The sequence below is a fragment of the Salvelinus sp. IW2-2015 genome, linkage group LG32 (genome assembly GCF_002910315.2).
Source record: "Salvelinus sp. IW2-2015 linkage group LG32, ASM291031v2, whole genome shotgun sequence".
Taxonomy (NCBI): Eukaryota; Metazoa; Chordata; class Actinopteri; order Salmoniformes; family Salmonidae; genus Salvelinus; species Salvelinus sp. IW2-2015.
In genome coordinates, this window is record NC_036871.1 from 18,351,356 (window position 1) to 18,378,533 (window position 27,178).

The window sequence follows — 27,178 nt, forward strand, 5'->3', positions numbered from 1 at the left end:
ATTTTACCTTTATTTAACTAGGCAAGTCAGTTAAGAACAAATTCTTATTTTCAATGACGGCCTAGGAACAGTGGGTTTAACTGCCTTGTTCAGGGGCAGAACGACAGATTTTTTACCTTGTCAGCTCGGGGATTTTATCTTACATTTTTTTTACATTTAAGTCATTTAGCAGACGCTCTTATCCAGAGCGACTTACAAATTGGTACATTCACCTTATGATATCCAGTGGAACAACCACTTTACAATAGTGCATCTAACTCTTTTAAGGGGGGGGGGGGTTAGAAGGATTACTTTATCCTATCCTAGTATTCCTTAAAGAGGTGGGGTTTCAGGTGTCTCCGGAAGGTGGTGATTGACTCCGCTGACCTGGCGTCGTGAGGGAGTTTGTTCCACCATTGGGGTGCCAGAGCAGCGAACAGTTTTGACTGGGCTGAGCGGAACTGTACTTCCTCAGAGGTAGGGAGGCGAGCAGGCCAGAGGTGGATGAACGCAGTGCCCTTGTTTGGGTGTAGGGCCTGATCAGAGCCTGAAGGTACGGTAAGGTATCTTGCAACCTTCCGGTTACTAGTCCAACGCTCTAACCACTAGGCTACCTGCCGCCCCAATGTAATCTAAGGTAAGGTAATGTAATCTAAGGTAAGGTAATGTAATCTAAGGTAAATGTAATCTAAGGTAATGTAAAGTAATGTAATCTAAGGTAATGTAAAGTAATGTAATCTAAGGTAATGTAAAGTAATGTTAATCTAAGGTAATGTAAAGTAATGTAATCTAAGGTAATGTAAAGTAATGTAATTCTAAGTAAGTAAAGTAATGTAATCTAAGGTAATGTAAATCTAAGGTAAGGTAATGTAATCTTAATGGTAATGTAAAGTAATGTAATCTAAGGTAATGTAATCTAAGGTAATGTAAAGTAATGTAATCTAAGGTAATGTATTGGGACTCCTGCACACTGTGTGCCATTTTTAACATTTATTAAGTGCTTTTTTCAATATGCCATTTTCCCCGGCAGGTTCCACAGAACAACTCAATGAGGGGACTTACTGAGGTGCAATAGACGCTCGTAGCAATGAGGAAGCCTGGGAGAGAGAAAGACAAATTGTAGTATTAGAGCAAATTGTAGTATTTTAAATTTCAACCACAACACCATCCCAGTGACCGCACACACTGAGATTACTGACATATTAGAGTCACTTTTTTGTGTTTTAATCGATCATCTTTTGACATAGAAAAGATGCCAAAACATCGTGTTGTTCGTATCCAACAGAAGAGGTACGTTCTTGCTCAGCTGTCTCATACTTACCCAAGTTTCCCCCCGTCACCCTAAATCAACGGTGGTTAAGTTAGGTTAACTAATGTGCTAACAGACGGGCAGGGGTTCATGCGTGCAGGTTACGGTTTGGTCACATGCACAATCCCTGGGCGTAACCTATGGCAACAGTGCCCATGCAAATGAGTGACAGGGACACTGCCCAATCCAATGAGCAAGGAGGAACACAAAAAAGGGGGCGAGGTGTTAAGTGAGCAACAACCAATTCCTTTTCGTGTTTCAAGAATTGCTGCACCTCTCCTATAGGCCTGGTATTGTAAGAGAGCTGTGGACGGAACAGACCTACAAAACTAAGGTTTCAGATGACGTCTCAAAGTAGTAATTAGCGTGTTTCCAACTGAAATCCAACCTCAAAACTGGATGATTAACTTGAGGAAAAGGTCAGAGAAGGTGATCGGTGTAGCTAGAACGTGATTGGGAGAAAGACTTGTCTTGGATCCTACTTTCTAAAAATGGTCTGTTCCCATAAAGCACGAAGGYGGGGTGGTGGCAGGTGTTCATGTCATGTTCAGCCTGTGACATTTGACAGAGGATTTACTGTGACCAGTCTCCTGCAGCAACTTCCACCAGAGAGGACATTGAGATATAGGAATGTTAAGGAGATTAGCTTTTTCCCATGAATTCGCCTCTGTTAGTTTAATTGCCCCAAACCGAACTGAAAATGGACGACAGGGACTTTAGGCCAGAACATGTAATATGGTTAGTTAGAATGGGAAAGGAGTATTTTCAAAAAGACAAGAAGACTATACATTTTCGTCGATATTTCCAATTTGAGTTATTTTTGGCCTCGTACATTCTTATAAAATGAAGGTCATTGACTGACGAAAAGTTATTGTTTTTAGCATGAAAAATAAAATAAACTTTTAATGGTATATCTAAAATAATATTGCAGAGAGTGGAATTAAATTCCCACACACAGATTGCAGAAACAGTCAATTTATCATCTTTAATGTCGTACCACCTTTGTTATGCCTAATGGGGAAGACCCATAATAGGCCATTGTTGCACTTACTATTTGATAAGTAGGTTTAATATTTGTATCCTAATATAATTCAGGTATTTGGGTGGACTGTCTGAGTTTTAGTTTCTCCCCATAGGCAGGTAGACACAGTGAAATCTTTGAGAGCCATCTGTAATAAATGGGAGAAGACTACGATAACTATACCGCAATTATGGTGTTGTATTCCAACGGAGAACAAAGTAATTCTCTGTGTGGCTGTGGAAGAGGTTGACCCTAACTGGAAATCAACAATAGCTTAAAAATGTAAGATCCGGCTYTAGGCTATTATGCAAATCTCTGCTTTTTTWATTTTTTWATTTCCTTTTCTTTTTAAATAGTTTAGATGTTTTTCAGCTACTTTCCCCTATCTTGTTTTGCACTCTGGCATGGGACAAGTGCTTAAAAGAAGAAGTGCACTGGTATCATCATTCTTCTTTAATTCTCATAGGTCAGTTGGGACCAATGTTCTCTCTAAGCTGCTCGCAGTAGACATATCAGCCCATGGAGAGAAGCACGTAATGAAACTTCACTCAACTTTCTGGACTTTTCCGCAGTTAGTTAACACTATCAATGTTTCTCTTTACAGTGGCAATTGTGATCGAACCAATACAATATWAGCCACTTTCAATGCAACACACCAAGACAAAACGAACTATGCAAAAGATTTTGTAGAAGGCAGAACGCTTCAGAGTAGGATTCTACGGTATTGACACACACACGACTCAGCCCGTACTCTATACTCTACACAGACCGGTGTGGCATAACCAAATCAGAGCTGCAGTAGGCCTATATGCAAATAGGCCATTGCCATATATGGATCTGTACCATTCACTTTGAACTGGACTGTGTTTACAGCATGAGTGGTCATGGGTAGATGCGCTTGTTTTGAGATCGAAGCGAGAGCTGCATGTATGTGCACATTTTGTTAATGTCCTTTGCTAGTTAGTGAGTTATTAGCCCAGTTATAGATAATTTGTAGTCAGCAATAGGTGAGTGATTGCTTCCTACAAGAGCATAAAACCTATATATTTCTAGACATCTTTGAAAAGCGAGTCAGGTAAAGATTTTTTTGTTGTTGTCTTAAATGGGCAGTATTGTATTTTGAAACAGGCTTGAATAAACTAAGTAGCCAATAGGCAGAGGGTAGCATAATGTGTCTTTCTCTGTAATAATGGTATGGGGATAATAATGCATTTTATTTTGTAAAGTGGTTTCTTGCATCAAACAACACAACAACATTCAGTCACCCCCTTGTATGAAAGACAAGTGGATAAAAAGGTTAATGTCAAGCCCTACACGCGTTTGTTTTTAAAGTCTCATGGAATGTAGGCCTACATTGAACACCACACATTGGCTGCTACTGTAGGCAGAATGATAGAACAGTTATTTCCATGTTAAAATCCTATGGGAGACCACTCTGGTAGACCTACATTATGATCAAATAGCCACAGTAGCCTACTTGGCCACAGTTAAATCTGTAACTTAAGTGGGTACAGCCTCAGTGTTCACAGTAAAACTGGAACTTAAAGTGGGTACAGCCTCAGTGTTCACAGTAAAACTGGAACTTAAAGTGGGTACAGCCTCAGTGTTCACAGTAAAACTGTAACTTAAAGTGGGTACAGCCTCAGTGTTCACAGTAAAACTGTAACTTAAAGAGGGTACTGTGTTCACAGTAAAACTGGAACTTAAAGTGGGTACAGCCTCAGTGTTCACAGTAAACGCGCACTGGAATTGTTGCTCAGTGCCAACATTTGTTTTGAGGGAACATTGGTTGGGGCTTGTATAAAAAGAAACAGAGAGGGCTGAGATCGATGTTGTCATTACGTGCAAGTGGCAATTTACCTTCCTAACGGTATAGCCAACAGGGGGATGAGATGATGGCAATCTATGGACGGGGGACAAGTGGATGCTTAATGAAGTCGCTGGCTATAACCCCTGAGGGATATCACCAAACAAGCTGCATCCTCACCAGACAAAAAGGGAACCATTCTTACGCGAAACAAGGACAAACTATCCCATTAAACYAATCTAATGAGAAGTAGAGAAAACACTGGAGTACGGGGTCAATACAAGGAGCCATGTAAAGGTACAGGGGAGAGGTGGAGAGGTGGAGGGATAGACCGACAAGGCAAGGCGCGAGCAAGACAGGGGAAAGGGGGCGGGGGGGGGACGACAGAACAAAATGGATGAAAACTTCAGTAAAACTTACATATCCGTCATCATAAGGACTCATAGAGTAATATCCCTTCGTGGACAGACAATCACACAGAAACACACACACACAAAAAAATAAGCAGTTGAATTGAAGAAGTCAAAAAACACACAAGCTGACAGATACACTAAGCAAGTTCAAACCAAAGTGAAGAAGCACATCAGGAATGTGGTCCGGACAACATTGAACATGAGGAAACGGATCTATTGGTTTGGATGTACTGTATAGGTCCATGTCAATGATATGAGAACAGAGGGTATCATCAGAGCACATCAGCCAGACCACCAAACATAGGACAAACTGGTTGTTTTTTCATTTTTTCATCGGAAACACAACAATTGTCTAGTGGACCTTAGCGAACACACACACATGTGATGTACCCTGTGTATGTCGTGCAGATACATCCAGTACACTACCACGCAGGCCCCACGTTGACAAGTGGAGTGACAGAGTGGGTACAGTACATTTTGGGGGGTTGAGTCAACGGATTTGCGGGTGTAGAGAAATGCATTGGAAGTCATTCACTCAGGAGAAAGTGGAGAGAATATACTGTAGAAAGTACACTACCTTTCCCACTACTTTTCCCTTTTCTATTAAAACCTCTCAATGACATGGTATCGTCAACCTTCTGTATCAGTACAGCATACTACATAAAGTTATAGTATATTGCGTAAAGGATGTTACCATCTCGCTCAGATTTTAGACTCAAGCTGTGGGGTGTGCTTGTGTGRGTTCTGTTTTTGGGGGTGACGTCCTTGAGAAACTTTGGAATAGGTCTCAGACTGAGGAGTGCCGCTATATTAACAGCAAACTGGACAGCTTAGAGCTGTTAGGAAATGTAACAACAAAGTCAGGTTTATGCACTGGAAATATAGTATTATATAATTGGGTTCTAACTTTCCTACTTGGTTAACCTTTAGTCCTATCAACGTGAGGCTAAAGAAATATAATGTATTGCTACATAATGCTGTGTCACGTGTAAAAAAATAAAAAAATAAATTTGGAAACGAATCTAATTTTGTTGGTCACATACACGTGTTTAGCAGATGTTATTGCGGGTGTAGAGAAATGCATTGGAAGTCATTCACTCGGGAGAACGTGGAGAAGCTATACTGTAGAAAGTACACTACCTTTCCCATAATCYTTTCTTTCTTCTACTAAAACGGGTCTACAGTGCTCATGGGGAAAATGGAGTGTTTCATCATCAGTGAAAGGGTGCTGTGTGTTGTCACTCACAGTGCCAGGCCTGGTGAAGTCGATGCTCTGCGCCGCACTCTGCCTCAGCTGGCTACTGAAGAGACGCACGCACACACTCTGGAGGTATTCCGGGGAGATCTGCAAAACACAACAGCATCAGAACATCCCAACTGAGCTCTGAGAGGAGTGTGTGTGGCGAGGGAGGAAGGGGCTTGCTATTTTTGTGTATGTTGTGAGTGTAGCCTAAATCAGTCATCACGATGTAAGATGGTGCTACTTTACTGTTTGTTTGTGTGTGTGTGTGTGTGTGTTTGGTTGGTTTTACTATCCTTGTGGGGACCAAAGACCTAACAAGGATAGTAAAACAAGGAAAATTCGGACAAAATGGGGACATTTCGCCGGTCCCCACAAGGAAAAAGGCTATTTTAGGGTTAGGTTTAGGAGTTAGGGTTTGTGGTTAGGGGTTATGGAAAATATTATTTTGAATGGGAATCAATTGTTTGGTCCCAACAAGGATTGTAAAACAAGGAAAATTCGGACAAGTAGGGACATTTCGCCAGTCCCTCAACACGTGTCCCATCAGGGGTGCGTGCTTAGTCCCCCTCCTGTACTCCCTGTTCACCCACGACACCAACACCATCATTAAGTTTGCTGATGACATAACGATGGTTGGCCGGACTACTAACGACGATGAGACCACCTTCAGGGAGGAGGTCAGTGAGACGTGGCWGTGTGATGCCAGGACAACAACTCCTCCCTCAACGTAAGCAAGACAAAAGAGCTGATCGTGGACTAAATCACTAAGGAATTATATGTGTGCGTGTTCACTGTTTCAAAGGGTTTGTTGTATCTGTAGTCTGGGTAACAYTCTGTTGGTGCAATCATGCCACTCCTTGWCATGCTAAATAGGCAAACAAACTGGGATTCGCCCCCCCCCCAAGTTCAAATCGAATCAACGGTGATTTTTTTGCATACACAGATTTTCAGATGTTATCACAGGTGTAGKTAAATGCTTGTGTTTCTAGCTCCAACAGTGAMTGCAGTAATATCTAGCAATACAATAAAACACACATAATCCCAAAAAGTACAAAACAAGAAATTAAGAAATATCAGAACGAGCAAAGTCAGCGTCCGTAATATAAATATATARACACTGAGTATACAAAACATTAAGAACACCTGCTCTTTCCATGACACAGACTGATCAGGTGAATCCAGGTGAAAGCTATGATCCCTTAATTGACGTCACTTGTTAAATCCACTTCAAATCAGTGTAGACGAAGGGGAGGAGACAGGTTAAAGAAGGATTTTAAAGCAACTCAATATTAGGAAGGTGTTCTTAACGTTTTGTACAGTGTATACATGGTGTGTATGGACAGTATATGAATAGAAAAGGTGTGTASAGCAGTAGTTATATAGGATGAGCCATGACTAGAATACAGTATAAAGTAGTTAAAACTGTATGTAAACATTGTTGACAGATCTGGGACCAGGCTAATGTAACTGGTCATGTTAGGCCCTACCATTTTCCCACTGACTGTAGCCTCCAGAGAGTCCACCAGCTCGGCAGTGACTCCTATCAGGTTGTGGTGATCGGCCTGCATCTTATTGAACCTCCTCATGTAGCTGCTGGTCCTCTTCTCTGCTTCGGCCAGCTGCAGCTGCAGCTGCTGTATGGTGTCTGTAAACACATACAGTACACACACACCACACACGCACACATACAGTACACACACACACATACAGTACACCACACACACATACAGTACACACACACACATACAGTCACACACACACACACACACACACACACACACACACACACACACACACACACACACACACACACACACACACACACACACACACACACACACACACACACACACACACATAAATCGAATCAAACAGACACACACACACACACACACACACACAAAGCACACAAACATCTAGTAAATTATGTAAGTCCCATAGCAGTAGAATTGACTAGAATGGTATTCACCATTCAAGTCAATGAGGCCAAGTCAATATATTCAACTTGGGTTGAATATAGTAAAGTGTACATCTAAATTTAGTAAGCACACACTTAAGTTATAACTAGGTTTAGTTTGAACTTTCACATAGCTAGTGCAAATCGCCCCAGGGTTCAATTTTGCGGTTTTATCAACAGTCAATTTAGCTGACATTACAAGAATGTGAATGCAGATTCCATATTACCATGGCAATTCAGCATCAGCTGATAACAATCCAACTGTACTGCCTGACATGCATTTAGGTTACACTATTAACTAATACATTTGCAGTATCAGTATGTGTCCGTCATTGGCTCTAACCATGTGTGTGTGTGTGTATACCACGTTTACTGAAGGATAAGTCACAACACAAGGAATCATAGTATGTATGATGAGTCATGATGCTCATTCAGCACAGTCTACAGTAGGGTATTTTGTCAAGTGAAAGAATTCCACAGACTTGTTTAGACAGTGACAGGTATGAAAGTCCATCTGATGTAAAAAAATAAAATAAAAAAATATGCTCTTTAGAAAAAGACTGGAGAAGGACAATGATGTAAATAGAATGACAAGCGAATGGAAAACATATATTATATTTATATGGGGACAATCACCTTTGGTATTCCTTCCGCCGTCCTTCTGCGTAGCGCCCACGTTAAAGAAACACAATCATATTCGGTATCGCTTGCCGCGCGGCAGCAGAAATAACAGATTACTGAGACATTTTCAACATTTGCAAAGGATATCCTGCATCATTATATCTGACAGGTGTTTGTCTTTCCAATTGAAATGACGGCCCGCCTTTCAATGTTTGTTTAAGGTATGCATCACAAAGCAGAAAAAAAGGAAGAAAATTGTTTTAAGTCAACATTGGTTGGTAAACACTACCCATTTGTCCATCAGGCCGGAACAGTGGCGTGGAGGAACTCCCATGCAGACAGTAAACAAGCCGTGTCGTCTTGACTGTTGGGTAAAGGCTGAGCTCCATAAATATTTTGATAATATTATAATCCTGAAGGATTTTCACAGCGGGGCGGATAAGGTTAAATGACGTGAATGGACGAGAAAGGAAAATCTACCCATTGTGTTTTCATATGAAAGCTACAATTGTTCTGATGTCATCAGCTTATCCAATTCTCCCACTACTTGCCTTTACACCAGAGGCGGGATCAGATGGTTGTTGTTGCACTCGAACATAGCCCGGCTTTCATAATATCAAAATCGCTTTTATTCCCCCTGCCTAATGCTTGGGAAGGTTGAGTGATTTCCTGAACCTTAACCATCACTTTAGTGGCTGAAAGAAAAGCTTTTTATTGGAGTCTTGAATACGCGTCACAGATGAGAGCAAGAGCTAGCTGTATTTGGAGTGGCTTGAATCAGAGAGTCATTCTCAGATTTTGTTCCCCACTCACTGATTTTCTCTCTCCTTTTCTCTCTCTAGAATACGCTACAGGACCTTCACTTAGCATTCACTGATGCCTCAAAAGTTTCTAAGCCATCTCTGTAACTAAGGATGGTAAAAGCGTTCTTTGAATACAGAAAACCTTAGGAAACTTTGGCAGGGTGAGAATAGAGCGTTACTACTTGAACAACTGTTGGTTAAACACCTCAGTCCCTCTGTTTAGGAAACTAAGTACAATACCCCGATAATGGTCGTTTGAGACTGAAATAAATTGTTGTTGTGCACTGACTGTAAAGACTCTATTCTCAGACTATGAGGAGTCGAAAGTATCGAACGAAAGTTAGTTGTCAATTTTGTCATTTAAAAAACTAACACACAGGCATTTTCCCACCTCTTACGCCAAGGTTGGTAATTTGGCTGTCTAACATCAGCTCGCCCGAGCTGAGGTGGGAGGGTTGGAAATATTGTAGGTATGTCCTTAAAAACGTGCACCAATATGCCAATTTCAACAAGCGCAACTAGAGATATTTAAGACAGCTGGTCTTAGGGGTAACGGGGAATGGTTTTGTCATGGGAGTTTGTCATTGGTGTTTGTCATTGGTTTTGCCAGGGGAGGTGTATACAGTAGTAGCCTTATCGGTACATCACCAATGTTTTACTAAAATATCACGAGCAGCAAAACAGTCAGACATTCCCTTTTTTTTATTTATATTGGACATTATTTTTGTCCAGCTTCTGTGAAATGTTTGGACTCATTCTGTGTAATGCCCATTGCATGAAAGGTGTCATTGACAGTAGGAAGCCTGTTCAGGAACATCAAGTTATTTTTAAAAAACTGCATATTGTTTTTCAAAATGTATAATTTTGTCAAAAATGCATCTTCCACTTTCCTCTGTTGGACCCAACTGTCAAGTCTCAGGAATTCCCATCTCTGTCTGTGGTGCRGAATCCACTTGTAGCRACAGTGCATTCGGGAAATATTCAGACGCCTTGACTTATTCCACATTGTTACGTTACAGCCTGATTCTTAACTGGWTTYKAWAAATGTTTTCCTCATCAAAAAACACCAAAACAGAAATACCTTATTCAGACCCTTTGCTAGGAGACTAAAAATTGAGCTCAGGTGCATCCTGTTTCCATTGATCATCCTTGAGATGTTTCTACAACTTGATTGGAGTCCACCTGTGGTAAATRCAATTGATTGGACATGATTTGGAAAGGCACACATCTGTCTATATAAGGTCCCATAGTTGACAGTGCATGTCAGAGCAAAGACCAAGCCATGAGTTCGAAGGAATTGTCCGTAGAGCTCCGAGACAGGATTGTGTCGAGGCACAGATCTGGAGAACGGCACCCAAACATTTCTGCAGCATTGAAGGTCCTCAAGGACACAGTTTTCTCCATCATTCTTAAATGGAAGAAGATCYTAACCACCAAGACCACCAAGCTCTTCCTAGAGCTGGCCGCCCGGCCAAACTGAGCAATCGAGGGAGAAGTTGGTCAGGGAGGTGACCAAGAACCKGATGGAAGGCACTCCTCAGTAAAAGACACATGACAGCCCACTTGGAGTTTGCCAAAGGGCACCTAAAGGACTCTCAGACTATGAGAAAGAAGATTCTCTGGTCTGATGAAACCAAGATTTAACTCTTTGGCCTGAATGCCAAGCGTCACGTCTGGAGGAAACCTGGCACCATCCCTACGGTGAAGCATGGAGGTGGCAGTATCATGTTGTGGAGATGTTTTTATTTTACCTTTATTTAACTAGGCCAGTCAGTTAAGAACAAATTCTTATTTTCAATGACGGCCTAGGAACAGTGGGTTAACTGCCTTGTTCAAMGGCAGAACGACAGATTTGTACCTTGTCAGCTCGGGACCTTTCGGTTACTAGTTCAACGCTCTAACCACTAGGCTACGCTTTCGCCCCAGCGGCAAGGACTGGGAGACTAGGATCAGGATCAGGATCGAGGGAAAGATGAACGGAGCAAAGGACAGAGAGATCCTTGATGAAAACCTGCTCCAGAGCGCTCAGAACTTCAGACTGAGGTGAAGGTTCAACCTTCCAACAGGACAACGACCCGAAGCACACAGCCAAGACAACGCAGGAGTGGCTTCTGTACAAGTCTCTGAATGTTATTGAGTGGCCCAGCCAGAGCTCGGACTTGAACCCAATTGAACATCTCTGGAGAGACATGAAAATAGCTGTGCAGCGACGCTCCCCATCTAACCTGACAGATCTTGAGAGGATCTGCAGAGAAGAATGGGAGAAACTCACCAAATACAGGTGTGCCAAGCTTGTAGCGTCATACCCAAGAAGACTATAATCTGTAATCGCTGCCAAAGGTACCTCAACAAAGTATTGTATTTAATACATTCTAAAAAACGGTTTTTGCTTTGTCATTATGGGGTATTGTATGTAGATTTATTATATTTGTTGGGGATTGATCTGATGAAATGGTTATATTTGTTGGGGATTGATCTGATGAAATGGTTGTTTTTGTTGGGGATTGATCTGATGAAATGGTTGTTTTTGTTGGGGATTGATCTGATGAAATGGCTATTATTTTTGTTGGGGATTGATCTGATGAAATGGTTTGTTTTGTTGGGGATTGATCTGATGAAATGTTTGTTTTTGTTGGAGATTGATCTGATGAAATGGTTGTTTTTGTTGGGGATTGATCTGATGAAATGGTTGTTTTTGTTGGGGATTGATCTGATGAAATGGTTATGTTTTTGTTATCTGTTACAAATGTTTCTATTAACCTTTTTAGTTCTGAGGCTAAGTATTTGTTGTCAGTGGCTTGACAACTCATGTCTAACACTCTAAATATCATTAAATTGAGATTTTGTGTGACTGATCTACACACAATACCCCATAATGTCAAACTGGAATTTTGTTTGTAGAAATTTATAAAACATTAAAAGCTMAAATGTTTTTCAATGCCTCGCAAAGAAGGGAACTGACTGGTAGACAGTACTACAAAGATACAGGCATTTTTCCTAACTCAGTTGCCGGAGAGGAAGGAAACCTCAGAGATTTCACGATGAGGCCAAATTGAATACAGCTAGAAGCACAGGCAAAATCCTAGAGGAAAACCTGGTTCAGTCTGCTTTCCAACAGACACTGGGTGACGAATTCACCTTTCAGCAGGACAATAACCTAAAACACAAGGCCAAATATACTCTGGAGTTGGTTACCAAGATGACATTGAATGTTTTGCATCAAAAAAAACAACAAGTTTTTCCTCCACATTATCTTAACTTCTTATGGCTGGGGGCAGTATTGAGTAGCTTGGATGAAWAAGGTACCCAGAGAAAACTGCCTGCTACTCAGTCCCAGAAGCTAAGATGTGCATATTATTGGTAGATTTGGATAGAAAACACCCTGAAGTTTCTAAAACTGTTTGAATGATGTCTGTGCGTARAACAGAACTCATATGGCAGGCAAAAACCTGAGAAAMATTCCAACCAGGAAGTGGGAAATCTGAGGTTTGTAGGTTTGCCTATCCAATATACAGTGTCTATGGGGTAATATTGCACTTCCTACGGCTTCAACTAGATGTCAACAGTCTTTAGAACCTTGTTTGATGCTTCTACTGTGAAGGAGGGGGGAATGGGAGCTGTTTGAGTCAGGGCTCTGGCAGAGTGCCACGAGCTCACTCAGGCGCGCCCCCGTGACAGTTAGCTGCATTCCATCGCATTTCTACAGACAAAGGAATTCTCRGGTTGAAACATTATTGAAGATTAATTTTAAAAACATCCTAAAGATTGATTCTATACATCGTTTGACATGTTTCTACGAACTGTAATGGAATTTTTTGACTTTTCGTCTGGCCTGCGCGTCATCAATTTGGATTTTGGAACTAAACGCGCAAACAAAAAGGAGGTATTTGGACATAAATTATGGACGTTATCGAACAAAACAAACATTTATTGTGGAACTGGGATTCCTGGGAGTGCATTCTGATGAAGATCATCAAAGGTAAGTGAATATTTATAATGCTATTTCTGACTTCTGTTGACTCCACAACATGGCGGATATCTGTATGGCTTGTTTTGGTCTCTGAGCGCTGATTATAGCATGGTGTGCTTTTTCCGTAAAGGTTTTTTGAAATATGACACAGCGGTTGCATTAAGGAGAAGTTTATCTAAAGTTCCATGTATAATACTTGTATCTTTTATTAATGTTTATTATGAGTATTTCTGTAAATTGATGTGGCTCTCTGAAAAATCACAGGATGTTTTGGAGGCAAAACATTACTGAAAATAACGCGCCAATGTAAACTAAGATTTTTGGATATAAATATGAACTTTATCGAACAAAACATACATGTATTGTGTCACATGAAGTCCTATGAGTGTCATCTGATGAAMATCATCAAAGGTTAGTGATTAATTTTATCTCTATTTCTGCTTTTTGTGACTCCTCCCTTTGGCTGGAAAAATGGCTGTGTTATTCTGTGACTAGGTACTGACCTAACATAATCGTTTGGTGTGCTTTCGTCGTAAAGCCTTTTTGGAATCGGACACTGTGGTGGGATTACCAACAAGTTTATCTTTAAAATGGTGTAAAATACTTGTATGTTTGTGGAATTTTAATTATGAGATTTCTGTTGTTTGAATTTGGCGCCCTGCACTTTCACTGGCTGTTGTCAAGTCGATCCCGTTAACGGGATCTCAGCCATAAGAAGTTTTAATAAAAAAGTCAGCCGTAAGATTAAAGAAAGGCTACATCTAATATTTTCTCCCAAAAATACTGTTCGCAATTCACAAATTATTATTTTGATTCAGAAATTATTATTTAGATTCACATGATTCGATTCATTGCATTTCATTCATTGCATTCATTGCATTTCCCCTCGATTCATTGCATTTCCCCGAAATTCAGATAGCTAATGTTCTGAAAGAGCTACAAAATCTGGAACCCTACAAATCAGCTGGGCTAGACAATCTGGACCCTCTCTTTCTAAAATTAACCGCCGCAATTGTTACAACCCCTATTACTAGCTTGTTCAACCTCTCTTTCGTATCGTCTGAGATCCCATAAGATTGGAAAGCTGCCGTGGTCATCCGCCTCTTCAAAGGGGGAGACACTCTAGACCCAAACTGTTACAGACCTATATCTATCCTACCCTGCCTTTCAAAAGTCTTCGAAAGCCAAGTTAATAAACAGATCACCGAACATTTCGAATCCCACCGTACCTTCTCTGCTATGCAATCTGGTTTCCGAGCTGGTCATGGGTGCCCCTCAGCCACGCTCAAGGTCCTAAACAATATCATAACCGCCATCGATAAAAGACAGTACTGTGCAGCCGTCTTCATCGACCTGGCCAATGCTTTCCACTCTGTCAATCACCGCATTCTTATCGGCAGACTCAACAGCCTTGGTTTCTCAAATGACTGCCTCGCCTGGTTCACCAACTACTTCTCAGATAGAGTTCAGTGTGTCAAATCAGAGGGCCTGTTGTCCGCACCTTTGGCAGTCTCTATGGGGGTGCCACAGGGTTCAATTCTCGGGCCGACTCTTTTCTCTGTATACATCAATGATGTCGCTCTTGTTGCTGGTGATTCTCTGATCCACCTCTACGCAGACGACACCATTCTGTAAACTTCTGACCCTTCTTTAGACACTGTGTTAACTAATCTCCAGACGAGCTTCAATGCCATACAACACTCCTTCTGTTGCCTCCAACTGCTCTTAAATGCAAGTAAAACTAAATGCATGCTCCTCAACCGATCCCTGCCTACACCTGCCCGCCCGTCTAGCATCACTACTCTGGACGGTTCTGACTTAGAATATGTGGACAACTACAAATACCTAGGTGTCTGGTCAGACTGTAAACTCTCCTTCCAGACTCACATTAAGCATCTCCAATCCAAAATTAAATCTAGAATCGGCTTCCTATTTCGCAACAAAGCATCCTTCACTCGTGCTGCCAAACATACCCTCGTAAAACTGACTATCCTACTTCGGCGATGACATTTACAAAATAGCCTCCAACACTCTACTTAGCAAATTGGATGTAGTCTATCACAATGCCATCTGTTTTGTCACCAATGCCCCATATACTACCCACCACTGCGACCTGTATGCTCTCGTCAGCTGGCCCTCACTACATATTCGTTGCCAAACCCACTGGCTCCAGGTAATCTATAAGTCTTTGCTAGGTAAAACCTCGCCTTATCTCAGCTCACTGGTCAACATAGCAGCACCCACCCGTAGCATGCGCTCCAGCAAGTATATTTCACTGGTCARCCCCAAAGCCAACTCCTGCTTTGGCCGCCTCTCTTTCCAGTTTTCTGCTGCCAATGACTGGAATGAATTGCAAAAATCACTGAAGCTGGAGTCTTATATCTCCCTCACTAACTTCAAGCATCAGCTGTCAGAGCAGCTTACCGATCATTGCACCTGTACACAGCCCATCTGTAAATAGCCCACCCAACTACCTCATTCCCATATTGTTATTTATTTTTTGCTCCTTTGCACCCCAGTATCTTTACTTCCACATTCATCTTCTGCACATCTATCACTCCAGTGTTTCATTGCTATATTGTAATTATGTCGCCACTATGGCCTATTTATTGCCTTGCCTCCCTACTCTTCTACATTTACACTGTATATAGACTTTTCTATTGTTTTACTGACTGTATGTTTGTTTATCCCATGTGTAACTGTGTGTTGTTGTTTGTGTCGCACTGCTTTGCTTTATCTTGGGCAGGTCGCAGTTGTAAATGAGAACTTGTTCTCAACTAGCCTACCTGGTTAAATAAAGGTGAAATTTTAAAATAAAAGAATAATAAAAATTTAAAATTAACTGAATACCAACTAATACAACGTCGAAGTGGATCGTTAGTTTAATCTCCTCAAAAATATATAGCTTAAATTAATAATATGAATCCTTAAAAAAAAAAAAGTGAATAAACTTTGTATGGGCTTATTTCGCAAGTGTCGGGGAAAAGTTTTTGAGGACATTACGAAATCATGAATTCACATTCCCACTCCCAGTTTGGAGATGCCAGCCCTAGCCTATAGGCCTACTGTTTCTAATGTAGATAACACAGCTTCATGGTATCAAAACATTGCATTTTAAAGAGAGAGCATTGCGCCTTGATTCCACCGTATTTTTTTTTTTTATGCTCCGGAGTTGAACCTATTCCCGCTATTTATCCAGACACCAAAAAAGCTGAACAGATGAACACATTTTGATTTGCATTGCAATTATGATCCCAATAGCAGGTCTAACTCTACTTCTATTGTAGCCTACTGTTTTTAACAGATATGGATGACATGGGTTCATGGTAGCCTACTGTTTTTAACAGATATGGATGACATGGGTTCATGGTAGCCTACTGTTTTTTAAGCAGATATGGATGACATGGGTTCATGGGTAGGCTACTGTTTTTAACAGATATGGATGACATGGGTTCATGGTAGCCTACTGTTTTTAACAGATATGGATGACATGGGTTCATGGTAGGCTTATCAAAACATGCCGCAAACGTCGAGTCACCGACACACGCATCAGCGAGCGGGCATATCGCACATCTCGCAGACTTTTTGGGGGATTTTTTTTTTTTTTTATCGTCCGGAGTTGAGAATTTTGGAAGCCAATCCCGAGACCAAAAAATCTGAACAGATAAACACATATTTGATTTGTTGGAGGGGGGAATTGCATTGAATKAAATTTTTTATTTCCAATGATTTCCCGCCCGTAAGGTGCCACTATTTTATTTATTTAAATAACCTATTTAACTAGGCAAGTCAGTTAAGAACAAATTATTATTTACAATGTCAGCCTACCGGGGAACAGTGGGTTAACTGCCTTGTTCAGGTGCAGAACGACAGATTTTTACCTTGTCAGCTCGGGGGATTCGATCCACCTACTGGCCCAACACTCTAACCACTAGGCTACCTGCCGCCCCACTAGTGTATATAGGTTTTATTATATGATTTTATGCTGTGAACGTCAGATTGCGCTTCCTGGTGTGACCTCAGCTTAACTGAATATGGGTCACATTTAATGATTCTTGTCAAAAAAGGGATACATATAACGACAGAAGCCTTGGAGTGTTGGACACGTTCAGTGTCACAGTCAGGAACTTCTCCAGCTCTTGCTTCATCTCTGGAATCCAGGAATCCTGATAACAACATACCATAGCATAACATGGGCAGTTAGTGAAGTACAGCACATTCATTCATTCATTCAGTCATTCATGTGTCCAATCAGTGTCCCGCCCTGCATTGCTTTTTTGGTTGTTACATACTGCTAATGTTGATATGACATGTATAGTGAGTACGTTCAGGGACAATGGTGTCACCTGGAAGAGATCTCTGAAMGAGGGGTGCACCATAGGGTTGGGCACGAAGGGGAGGGCGTAGTAGGGTAGGAACTCAGTGGTCTGACTGAGTGCTGCCCCTCGCGTCTCCAGGTAGTTCTTGAAGTGGGTGATCCTCACCTCAAAGTCTGCTCGGTCCTGTGGGAGAAACACATTCAAACGAAATTATTGATTGCATTTATTTGGTAATTAAAAGTAGTGGGCTGCTCCAGCTGGAGACAACATTGCTAAGAGTATTGGACTATTGATATGGGGCAGTAGTACTCTTGTTGTATACAGGCTCTGTATGTATTGATATGGGAGGGCAGTACTCTTGTTGTATTTACGTGCATTCGGAAAGTATTCAGACTTGTTCCCTCATCAAATCTACACACAACACCTCATAATGACAAAGCAAAAAACGTTTTTTTCTCAAATGTTTGCAAATGTATTAAAAATAAAAAACTGAAATATCACATTTACATAATTATTCAGAACCTTTACTCAGTACTTTGTTGAAGCACTTTGGCAGTGATTACAGCCTCGAGTCTTCTTGGGTATGATACTGCAAGCTTGGCACACCTGTATTTGTGGAGTTTTCCCATTCTTCTCTGCAGATTCTCTCAAGCTCTGTCAGGTTATTTTCAGGTCTCTTCAGAGATGTTAGCTCGGGTTCAAGTCCGAGCTATGGCTGGGCCACTCAACGACATTCAGAGACTTGTCCCCGAAGCCACTCCTGCGTTATCTTGGCTGTGTGCTTAGGGTCGTTGTCCTGTTGGAAGGTGAACCTTCGCCACAGTCTGAGGTCCTGAGTGCCTGGAGCAGGTTTTCATCAAGAAGCTCTCTGTACGTTGCTCCGTTATCTTTCCTCGATTCTGACTAGTCTCCCAGTCCTTGCCGTGAAAAATCCCCACAGCATGATGCTGCCACCACCATGCTTCACCGTAGGGATGCTGCACCACCATGCTTCACCATAGGGATGGTGCCACGTTTCCTCCAGACGTGACGCTTGGCATTCAGGCTAAAGAGTTCAATCTTGGTTTCGTCAGACCAGCAAATCTTGTTTCTCATGGTCTGAGAGTCATTTAGGTGCCTTTTGGCAAACTCCAAGCGGGCTGTCGTGTGCCTTTTACTGAGGAGTGGCTTCCGTCTGGCCACTCTACCATAAAGGCTTGATTGGTGGAGTTCTGCAGAGATGGTTGTCCTTCTGGAAGTTTTTCCCATCTCCACTGAGGAACTCTGGAGCTCTGTCGTAGTGACCATCGGGTTCTTGGTCACCTCCCTGACCAAGGCTTTTCTCCCCTGATTGCTCAGTTTGCCCGGCGGCCAGCTCTAGGAAGAGTCTTGGTGGTTCCAAAGTTCTACCATTTAAGAATGATGGAGGTGGATGGAGAATGATAACTGTGTTCTTGGGGACCTTCAATGCTGCAGAAATGTTTTGGTACCCTTCCTCAGATATGTGCCTCGACACATCCTGTCTCGGGGCTCTATGGACAATTAACTTACCTCATGGCTTGGTTTTTGCTCTGACATGCTGTCAACTTTGAGACCTTATATAGGCATGTGTGTGCCTTTCCAAATCATGTCCAATCTATTGAATTTACCATAAGTGAATTCCAATCAAGTTGTAGAAACATCTCAAGGATGATCAATGGAAACAGGATGCACCTGAGCTCAATTTTGAGTCTCATAGCAAAGGGTCTGAATACTTATGTAAATAAGATTTTTTTTTTTTTTATACATTTGCATAAATGTCTAAAAACCTGCTTTCGCTTTATCATTATGGGGTATTGTGTGTAGATTGATGAGGGGAAAAAATATTTAATCCATTTGAGAATAAGGCTGTAACGTAACAAAATGTGGAAAAGGGGAAGGGGTCTGAATACTTTTCCAAATGCAACTGTATAGACTCATTGATATGTTTATGTACTGTATTGTATTAACAAGTTACGTTTTTAAACACGTGACCAAATGAATTTACTCTGATGGGATAATACAAAAAATAAGATTAGATTATCTACGGTGCACAACTTTCACAAACGCTATCGGTTATAGGTTATATAACTGCACTGGATAGGACCACCATTTTGATTTACTGGAACCAAGGAGCAACCAGTGTGAATGGCTTGTTGCTAAGGACAGGCTGCATGGTGCAGCGAGGCCATCTGTTGGCTGATGGTGATTTGATTATTATTTTTTTATTTTTTTTACATGCTATTTTTCTCACCACAAAGACGAGGGAGCTGATATGCAAAAGTACACAAAGCCAGGCTTGTGCTATAAAAAAAAAAAGAGCAACACTTAGCCTATAAGTCTGATATAAGAGGTAGAACYTTGAGACAGAAAACGGAATACACCAGACCTGGGTTCAAATAGTTATTTCAAAATGTGCTCGATTGAGCTTGCCTAGTGCAGTGGTTCTCAAGCATGGGTACTCGGCCTATCCACAGCGGGCACTTAAGAAGTACTCGTGAGACAATAAGCCTCGTGGTAAAATGCACATGAGGATGTACATCAGGGGTACAACGGGCAAAGCAAAATGTCATRGTTCGTACAGTAACCGAACAAGGTTGATAACCAAAAGCGTCAAAACAGCTCATCTTGCATTCCATAATCAGGTTTAATTTCACACTCAAAGTATTTGAAAGATAACAAACACTATTTGAAACCTGGGTCTGGAACTCATACTAAAACACAATTAGAGCTTGGGTAACTTCTAACATGTTTTTTTGGAAAATTGCACATCCCTCGGAGTGACCCAGTTAGCGGTAGTACTTCAGAATAAGGAGAGGRATATTATACGTACATGTCTGCCCAAGTGGATTTTCAGGGGGAAGATGGTGAAGTGGACATGAAGGTAAAACTCCAGTTTCTGGGCGTGAGGATCACAATCCCTGACCTCCAGAGGGACAAACTCTGTCCACAGCTCGAAGAACACCTTGAAGTCGCCGTCCTCAAATGAGCTCAACAGGTCCTTCTGTAGGGATTCAGGAGTGGGCTAGTACCATTCAAATAGAACCATCTTCCATCACGGAATTTTGGAATGACTCCTTTAGAACTTCAGCGTCTGTGGTTAGTATACTATTTGGGGTATCTATGACGAATGTCTGTCATTACCAGCAATGACCATAGAATGCAGCTTTAAAAAATAATTAAAAAAATAAACAATTTACCTGGATAATCAGCGTTTTCGAGTCCCGAAGACTGTTGCCTCTGGGCTTTGGAAKAACTTTCCCTTTGTTTTTACACTCCTTCTCAAAGTGATGAACTGTCTCTTCAAATTCACCATACTTCAAATACTGGTCAAGAAAAAAAAAGAGAGAAGTTATAGCTTTCAATTCAGATTAAAACAAACAAACACTACCTACTTTTATCCAAATACTACACAATAGCATGTAGTGACTGAGACGATTAGAATTAGCCTGGTCCCAGACGGGCTACATAGAATGACACTGGTGCAGCATCGTTGCATGGTTAGCAACATTAAGCACATTTGACTCGACACATCTGTGTTCCCAATGAGATGTCTTAAACCCTTGATTTCACATACCAATGAGATGTGTTAATAAACCCTTGATTTCCCATACCCTTCATAATATACTCTTTCCAATGAGATGCCATAGGCCCTTTACAATCGTACCCGTATACGGGTTGTAAAATGGTAGAMTTGGGCACTGATAAACGCCTAAAATTGCAACACAGTTGCTTTACAGTAGCGTGCTATACATGACATCAGAGCTCTGGCACTGTGCTTCAGTGTTTTGACTGACAGCCGTTCTGAACTTGAGCACCGCACAACGAGAAGTTGCTCCCATCCCTCCTGCTGATTGGGCAACTATTGAAACATTTTTGTGTTGTCTGAGTGAGGGGGAAATGCTGTAAATTAAGAGGACTCTTTGTATTTTGAAAGAAGAGACGTTGAAGATTATAATAAATACTGCTTTGATGTCATACACGCCAGCCAAATACATGTGAGTCCAAATGTGCACTTCACATTTCCAAATCGTAAACCTCATGTCATATACAGAGTCAACGTTTATGATCTCTATGTTTGATGTACAGTTATAAGACGACAGCTATGGAACCCTGACCTGCTCACCGGATGTGCTACCTTGTCCTGGACCTGCTGTTTATGACTCTCTCTCTCTACCGCACCTGCTGTCTCTAACTCTGAATGATCAGCTATGAAAAGCCAACTGACATTTACTCCTGAGGTGCTGACCTGCTGCACCCTCTACAACCACTGTGATTATTATTATCTGACCCTGCTGGTCATCTATGAACGTTTGAACATCTTGGCCATGTACTGTTATAATCTCCAACCGGCACAGCCAGAAGAGGACTGGCCACCCCTCAGAGCCTGCTTCCTCTCTACGTTTCTTCCTAGGTTCCTGCCTTTCTAGGGAGTTTTTCCTAGCCACCGTGCTTCTACATCTGCATTGCTTGCTGTTTGGGGTTTTAGGCTGGGTTTCTGTACAGCACTTTGTGACATCAGCTGATGTAAAAAGGGCTTCATAAATACATTTGATTGATGATTGAATTTGATTGACATGTCGTCATACCCTGGGTTGTTCTGAACAGAATGAGCCTGTGTTTGTCTATTGTGATTTCTTTTTGCCGCGGCACAACGCACCTGAATGTACTCAGGACTCCATTCTATGCACACCAAAATTACTGTTTCCCTGAAATGAATTGTGAAAGCCTAACGCTGTAATATCGTATTTTATAACTTAGCTAGTCATGTTGGCAATTGCACAAGCTGTCAAATGATTCCCACCTGACCCAGATTGTGATTTATAAAGGCCATTTTTGGATTGACTAAACAACAACAGTAATTGTGTGATGGCGGGGATGCAGCGTTGTGTTCCATACAAAACAACTACAAGTGTGCTTTCTCTAGTTCCTCAATGACATCGCTAGAAGACTCTTCTTTGAGTGATAAAAGTGCATTGAAATGACTTAGGAACTGTGCACACTTTGGAGAGATGTGTGTCCACTTGGAGACACCAGTTAGGCCTCTCACTAGAACTCTTGGAATTCTTTTCTCTTATGTTGCGCCTACCCCACATTTTCCAGGAATATTCTTATCACGTTACTGAATGTGTCCAGGATATTTTCCTATTTCGTTATCAACAAATGCAGAAACAAGTACAGTAAATGTAAAACGCATATAAAATCAACAGTGTAATGTTTGGATTAAGTCCTGTGTCAGGTGAACTGTTTTGTCCTCACCTTTGGTCTTATAATTTTCACAGAATCTCCTAACTGTTCCCTTTCAATTGCTACCATGGTTATGCATATTCTTTTCATATTTTTTCTGTAAGAAACATTTCAATTTAGAATCGAAATTTACAGAATTGGTACCTGGAGGAAAATGGGGGAAGGTCGTGCTTTTTCAATTTCTGTCAAGGGGAGGGTTTAGTATTTTTTATTTACAAATCTAGTCCAGGGGAGGATCATGTAATTTATAATTGATGGAATTTCAGTATTTCTCAGTGTTTTTGAATTTTTAGAATGAGTTGCTTATTAGGCTATATATTGATGTGTACCCGATGCCGCCCCTCATCTCCGATTCTTTGCTAGGCGCGCAATATCAAATGCACCTATAGTCAATGCTCTGAGAAGCTCAGAGCAAAGTTATTTTTCTAAGATAACAGCTGGAACGTTTGTAAATAAAACTAGGCTGCATTACACACTGCAATGGATATGAGCCCTGGRCTGCTCTGCTCTTGCTGATCCAACACCTTTTCCGTGTGCTACCTAACCAAAGCTGTGCTGTGTAGGCCTACGGTGGAAGTTCAGGAGGAGAGTCAAAGGCTTCTAACGAATTTCTTATTTATATCTTGCGTGCCGACTAACCTATAACCTATGTTCTGTTCAGTTTGAGAAGAAGAGTGCGAAGATGAGAAGGAGGACCGGAGGTCAACTTTGATAGCTTGCTACTACMATATAATTGATTGATTTTCATAAAAACAATGTTTCTTGTCCATGTTATTGACCCTACAATAAGCAAGATTCAAGTAACTTACACTGTGGTGCAGAAACTTGGAAGCAGCAGTCGCGGCACAATCAATCGGAAAAATTAACACCTCACGGTGCTGAAAGTAGGTGAAATCTAGAAAGCATAATTCATTGCAACAGACTTCATTTTAATTACATTTAATTTACTAACAACAAGAGGGATTTATGTTGGAGCCTATTTCTTCTTATTTAATAAATAAGAGGTAGGCCTACCTGTTTGACAGATATTAGGCTATAGGCTGCTATATCTATAGATTTGTCAGCCAGTTCCTCCAACCACCATGCACTCTTTAAGTAGTCTACCTCCGTGTCAGTGAAGGGCTGTTCAGTTAAAACCAAGACTCGAATTGAAGGGGTATGAGAGGGTATGCCATAGGCCTACCTTTTCTTAAAGAAAATGGCAAAAAACACAGGTCTACCCTTTGTTAGCTTAAGATTTTGAAGAAAATAAAACGGATCTGATTTATATAAAAAGTGACTTATAACAGCGCTTGGCGATGCTTTATGCTACAAACAAATTGTAAAATACCCGGGAAAGACGTGACTCTGACGATATCATTGTTTCGTTTCTTTGACATTCAGAGGCTGAGCTTCAACCTTCTATGTGCTTTGCCTGGGAAGTAATGTATTTCTGTCACTATCAATTGGTTGATTATGGTATTCACTTTCTGCACAATAGAAGATGTTTAATCCCAGACAGCTTTCAGGGAAACACTTGTGACCTTTTCTCGTTGGGTTAAGCCACGGAAGACGAGTAGCCAACAGTTAAAGCTTACATTTACATGCGTCGGAAGGCCTACTCTGTCTGGGGTAGAAAGGTAGGCCTAACTTTTCAACGTACCATGTTCAGATTCCTAATGACATCTCAGATGTAATTATTTGCAAACACTTTTGTTGCAAACAAGACACACTGATTTGGCATTGGAGAATTATGATAAGAAAACACAGGCCTTTCTTTCTGTCTATTCTTTTCCTGTAAATTTGGTAATTTGTGTGGTATTAAAAAGGATTATGCTAATATGTAGACTTGCTTGACATTTTTATAAAATMAAATGTTTTCCATTGACCTGCAAATACAATGATAGATTCATGCAATGCTTTTACTATGAAGGAGATCTGTCCACCCCTACCTACTCTTGTGTGAGGTGGTCTGTGAACCCACAGCCCTCTATGCTATCAAAATCCCTGCGTTGCCATGTAATGCTTACAGGACGAAGAACAGTTTCTAAAACTGCATATCTAAGGCTCTGGTCTGTCCAATAAGTGAGGTTAAACGATAGAGGGTGGGTGGGGGGGTCACTTGTTTATTTTCAAGGTAAAATATATTTTGGTTAAGGGAGGGCCATCTATTTTCATTTCAGAGATGTCCAATTTTCTCCATTTTCTCCATTATTATAAATAAAGTTCATAGCCCTATCCATATAGGCCAATTCCCGCGAGTGTAAAAGTTAATATACCGTTCCTTTCACATACCTCCTTGATCATCCCGAGAAGATCAGCTTCATTGGCCAAGATGTCCCCCATCTCCTTTATCTCCCTGGAACTCATGTGAAGTTGTAAACACTGGCTAAAAGACACGGAAAGCATGCACTGGATTCTCTGCTCATGACTTCACAATGTAAGTGTGAAATCCCAACAATACTGCCATGTCTGGAATCGAGGCTATGTATGGATGGTTTTCAACACTGACATAATTGACACAGCAGGCAGGCACACTGACACAGCTTATTAGCCAAGGAGCTAGGTAGCTAAGTTACATAAAGCAGCTCAGAACTGGTGACTATATAGTTAGCTAGTTACTGGTACTAACTACACAAGTCAAAGCTAGCTACTAGCTAGCTACACAAAACATAACTTGCCCTTCCCATCCATAGCTAGTTGGAACGTTAGTTGTTTATCGGCATTTACCTGACCTAGCTAGCTAACGATAGCTAATCATCCAAACATGTGGTAAAGTTATATAGCACGCACAACCTTACCTTTTTCACATCGCAGTCTACTTCGAAATATGAATTAATATTAAACCTTTAAATATATGTATCTTTTTTTATAGGTTGACTAAGTGCAAGGTTATGCATAAAAACAAGACAGACAGCTAGCTAGCACATTAGCTAGCAACCAGACTAGGAAGACGCCTAGAATCCCTAGCAACCGAACTGTTGTGAAACTATGGCTGGAAAGTGGAGACAGATGACGTAAATGTCCTAAACAGCAGGGTATATGCTATTCTGAATCCTTGGGACGTCCCTGCCCAATTTTGAAGATTTAAAATGGTAAGGGTTATGGTTAAGGTTAGGGTAAGGGTAGACGTTAGGGTTAGGGTTTAGGGGTAGYGATGTRCCAAGGATCCCGGATAGCACTGACCAGAAAATTAATAGGGAAAGAATATGGTTTTGGGATAAACACAGAAAATAATGTCTGAAGTTACAGGTTTAGGAGATTGTATACGTTTTGTTCGATAAGATAATATCAGTCAGTTAACATGACCTTTATGAATTATGAATCCTTTAAGTGCTTAAAAGTTCACAAAAAGTGAAGTTAGCTGATGAAGATGATCTAGATTAGAACAAAACGTATAAAATCTCCTAAAGCTGTGTTTACCACAGACCTTATTTTTTTGCAATTATCCCCCCAAAAAACTACAAAAAAACATAAATTTCCCCAAAGGCTTTGACCAACAAGCAATGGCAGAGTTTGTGCCTTCAAAAATACGCGATTGATTTTGCTCCCTATATAAATAATAACAATGATAACCAAAGGAAGTTATATGTTTTGACGTATGTGATCTGTGGTGGGCCATGAACATTCAATTCAAATAGTAGTATGTGAAATCACCACAGAAGGTTGGTGGCACCTTCATTTGGGAGGAACGGGCTTGTGGGAAAAGCTGGAGTGGAATCAGTGGAACGGTAACAAATACATGGCTTCCATGTGTTTGATGTCATTCCATATGCTCTGTTCGGGCTCTTATTATGAGCCATCCACCCCTCAGCAGCCTCCACTGGAAATCACAATCCTTTATTTAATGTTTAATCCACTGGACAACTGTTTAGGAGGCTGGGACAGCTGCAGCTGTCGTCTCTGCACAGACACTGGTGTGGGTCTTGGCCAGTTGATCAGTGAACAATTACATTATTTGTTTTTTACATTTTGAGGTTGCATCTTTAGGTTGAGAAGAGGTTTAAATTACTTGGCTCAGTAAATAGTTTTAGCACAAAAAATGATATTTTTGTTTTAGTTCTAATAGCTTTTGAGTCTAGGTTCACTTTCAGAGTGAAGTTGATTTGGTGTAATAATTCCCCAACAATGACTATTAGTTCAAAGATATTGTAGCCCCGACTGAGACTAAAACCCAGGTACAGTGACTATCAAGCCAACACCTTAACCATTACGACAAGAGGTCCGAACCCCATGACGAGGTTGCTATGTGTTGGGCTAAATAGCCATCACTAGGCGGCTTCCACATGGTTACGTAACCCTGCACCTTAGAGGCTGCTGCCGTATATACATATAGACTTGAAATCACTGTCCACTTTAATAACGGAACACTAGTCACTTGAATAATGTTTACATATTTTTGCTTTACTCATCTCATATGTATATACTGTATTGTATTCTACTGTATTTTAGTTAATGCCACTCCAACATTGTTCATCCTAATATCTATATATTCCTTATTTCCATTCTTTTA

General features: G+C 41.0%; 1 protein-coding gene across 4 annotated transcripts; it reads right to left on the reverse strand.

Annotated features, from left to right (window-relative positions):
- Positions 1–945: 945 nt before the first annotated feature.
- LOC111956482 (lisH domain-containing protein ARMC9) lies at positions 946–25,647 on the reverse strand. 4 transcript variants are annotated; one of them, XM_023976928.2, is made up of 11 exons: positions 25,467–25,647; positions 24,961–25,024; positions 20,640–20,765; positions 20,273–20,443; positions 17,470–17,625; positions 17,197–17,289; positions 8,366–8,390; positions 7,260–7,417; positions 5,776–5,874; positions 4,537–4,572; positions 946–1,076 (listed from the first exon to the last, which is right to left on the reverse strand). In XM_023976928.2, the coding sequence occupies exons 2-11, from the start codon at positions 25,009–25,011 to the stop codon at positions 1,038–1,040; spliced, it is 954 nt and encodes a 317-aa protein (XP_023832696.1). In that variant the 5' UTR covers positions 25,012–25,024; positions 25,467–25,647; the 3' UTR covers positions 946–1,037. The 4 variants fall into 4 exon arrangements, with proteins under 4 accessions (XP_023832696.1, XP_023832695.1, XP_023832693.1 ...); XM_023976927.2 differs by having other exon boundaries at positions 947–1,076; positions 24,961–25,054; XM_023976925.2 differs by lacking the exon at positions 25,467–25,647 and having other exon boundaries at positions 947–1,076; positions 24,961–25,282.
- Positions 25,648–27,178: the final 1,531 nt, after the last annotated feature.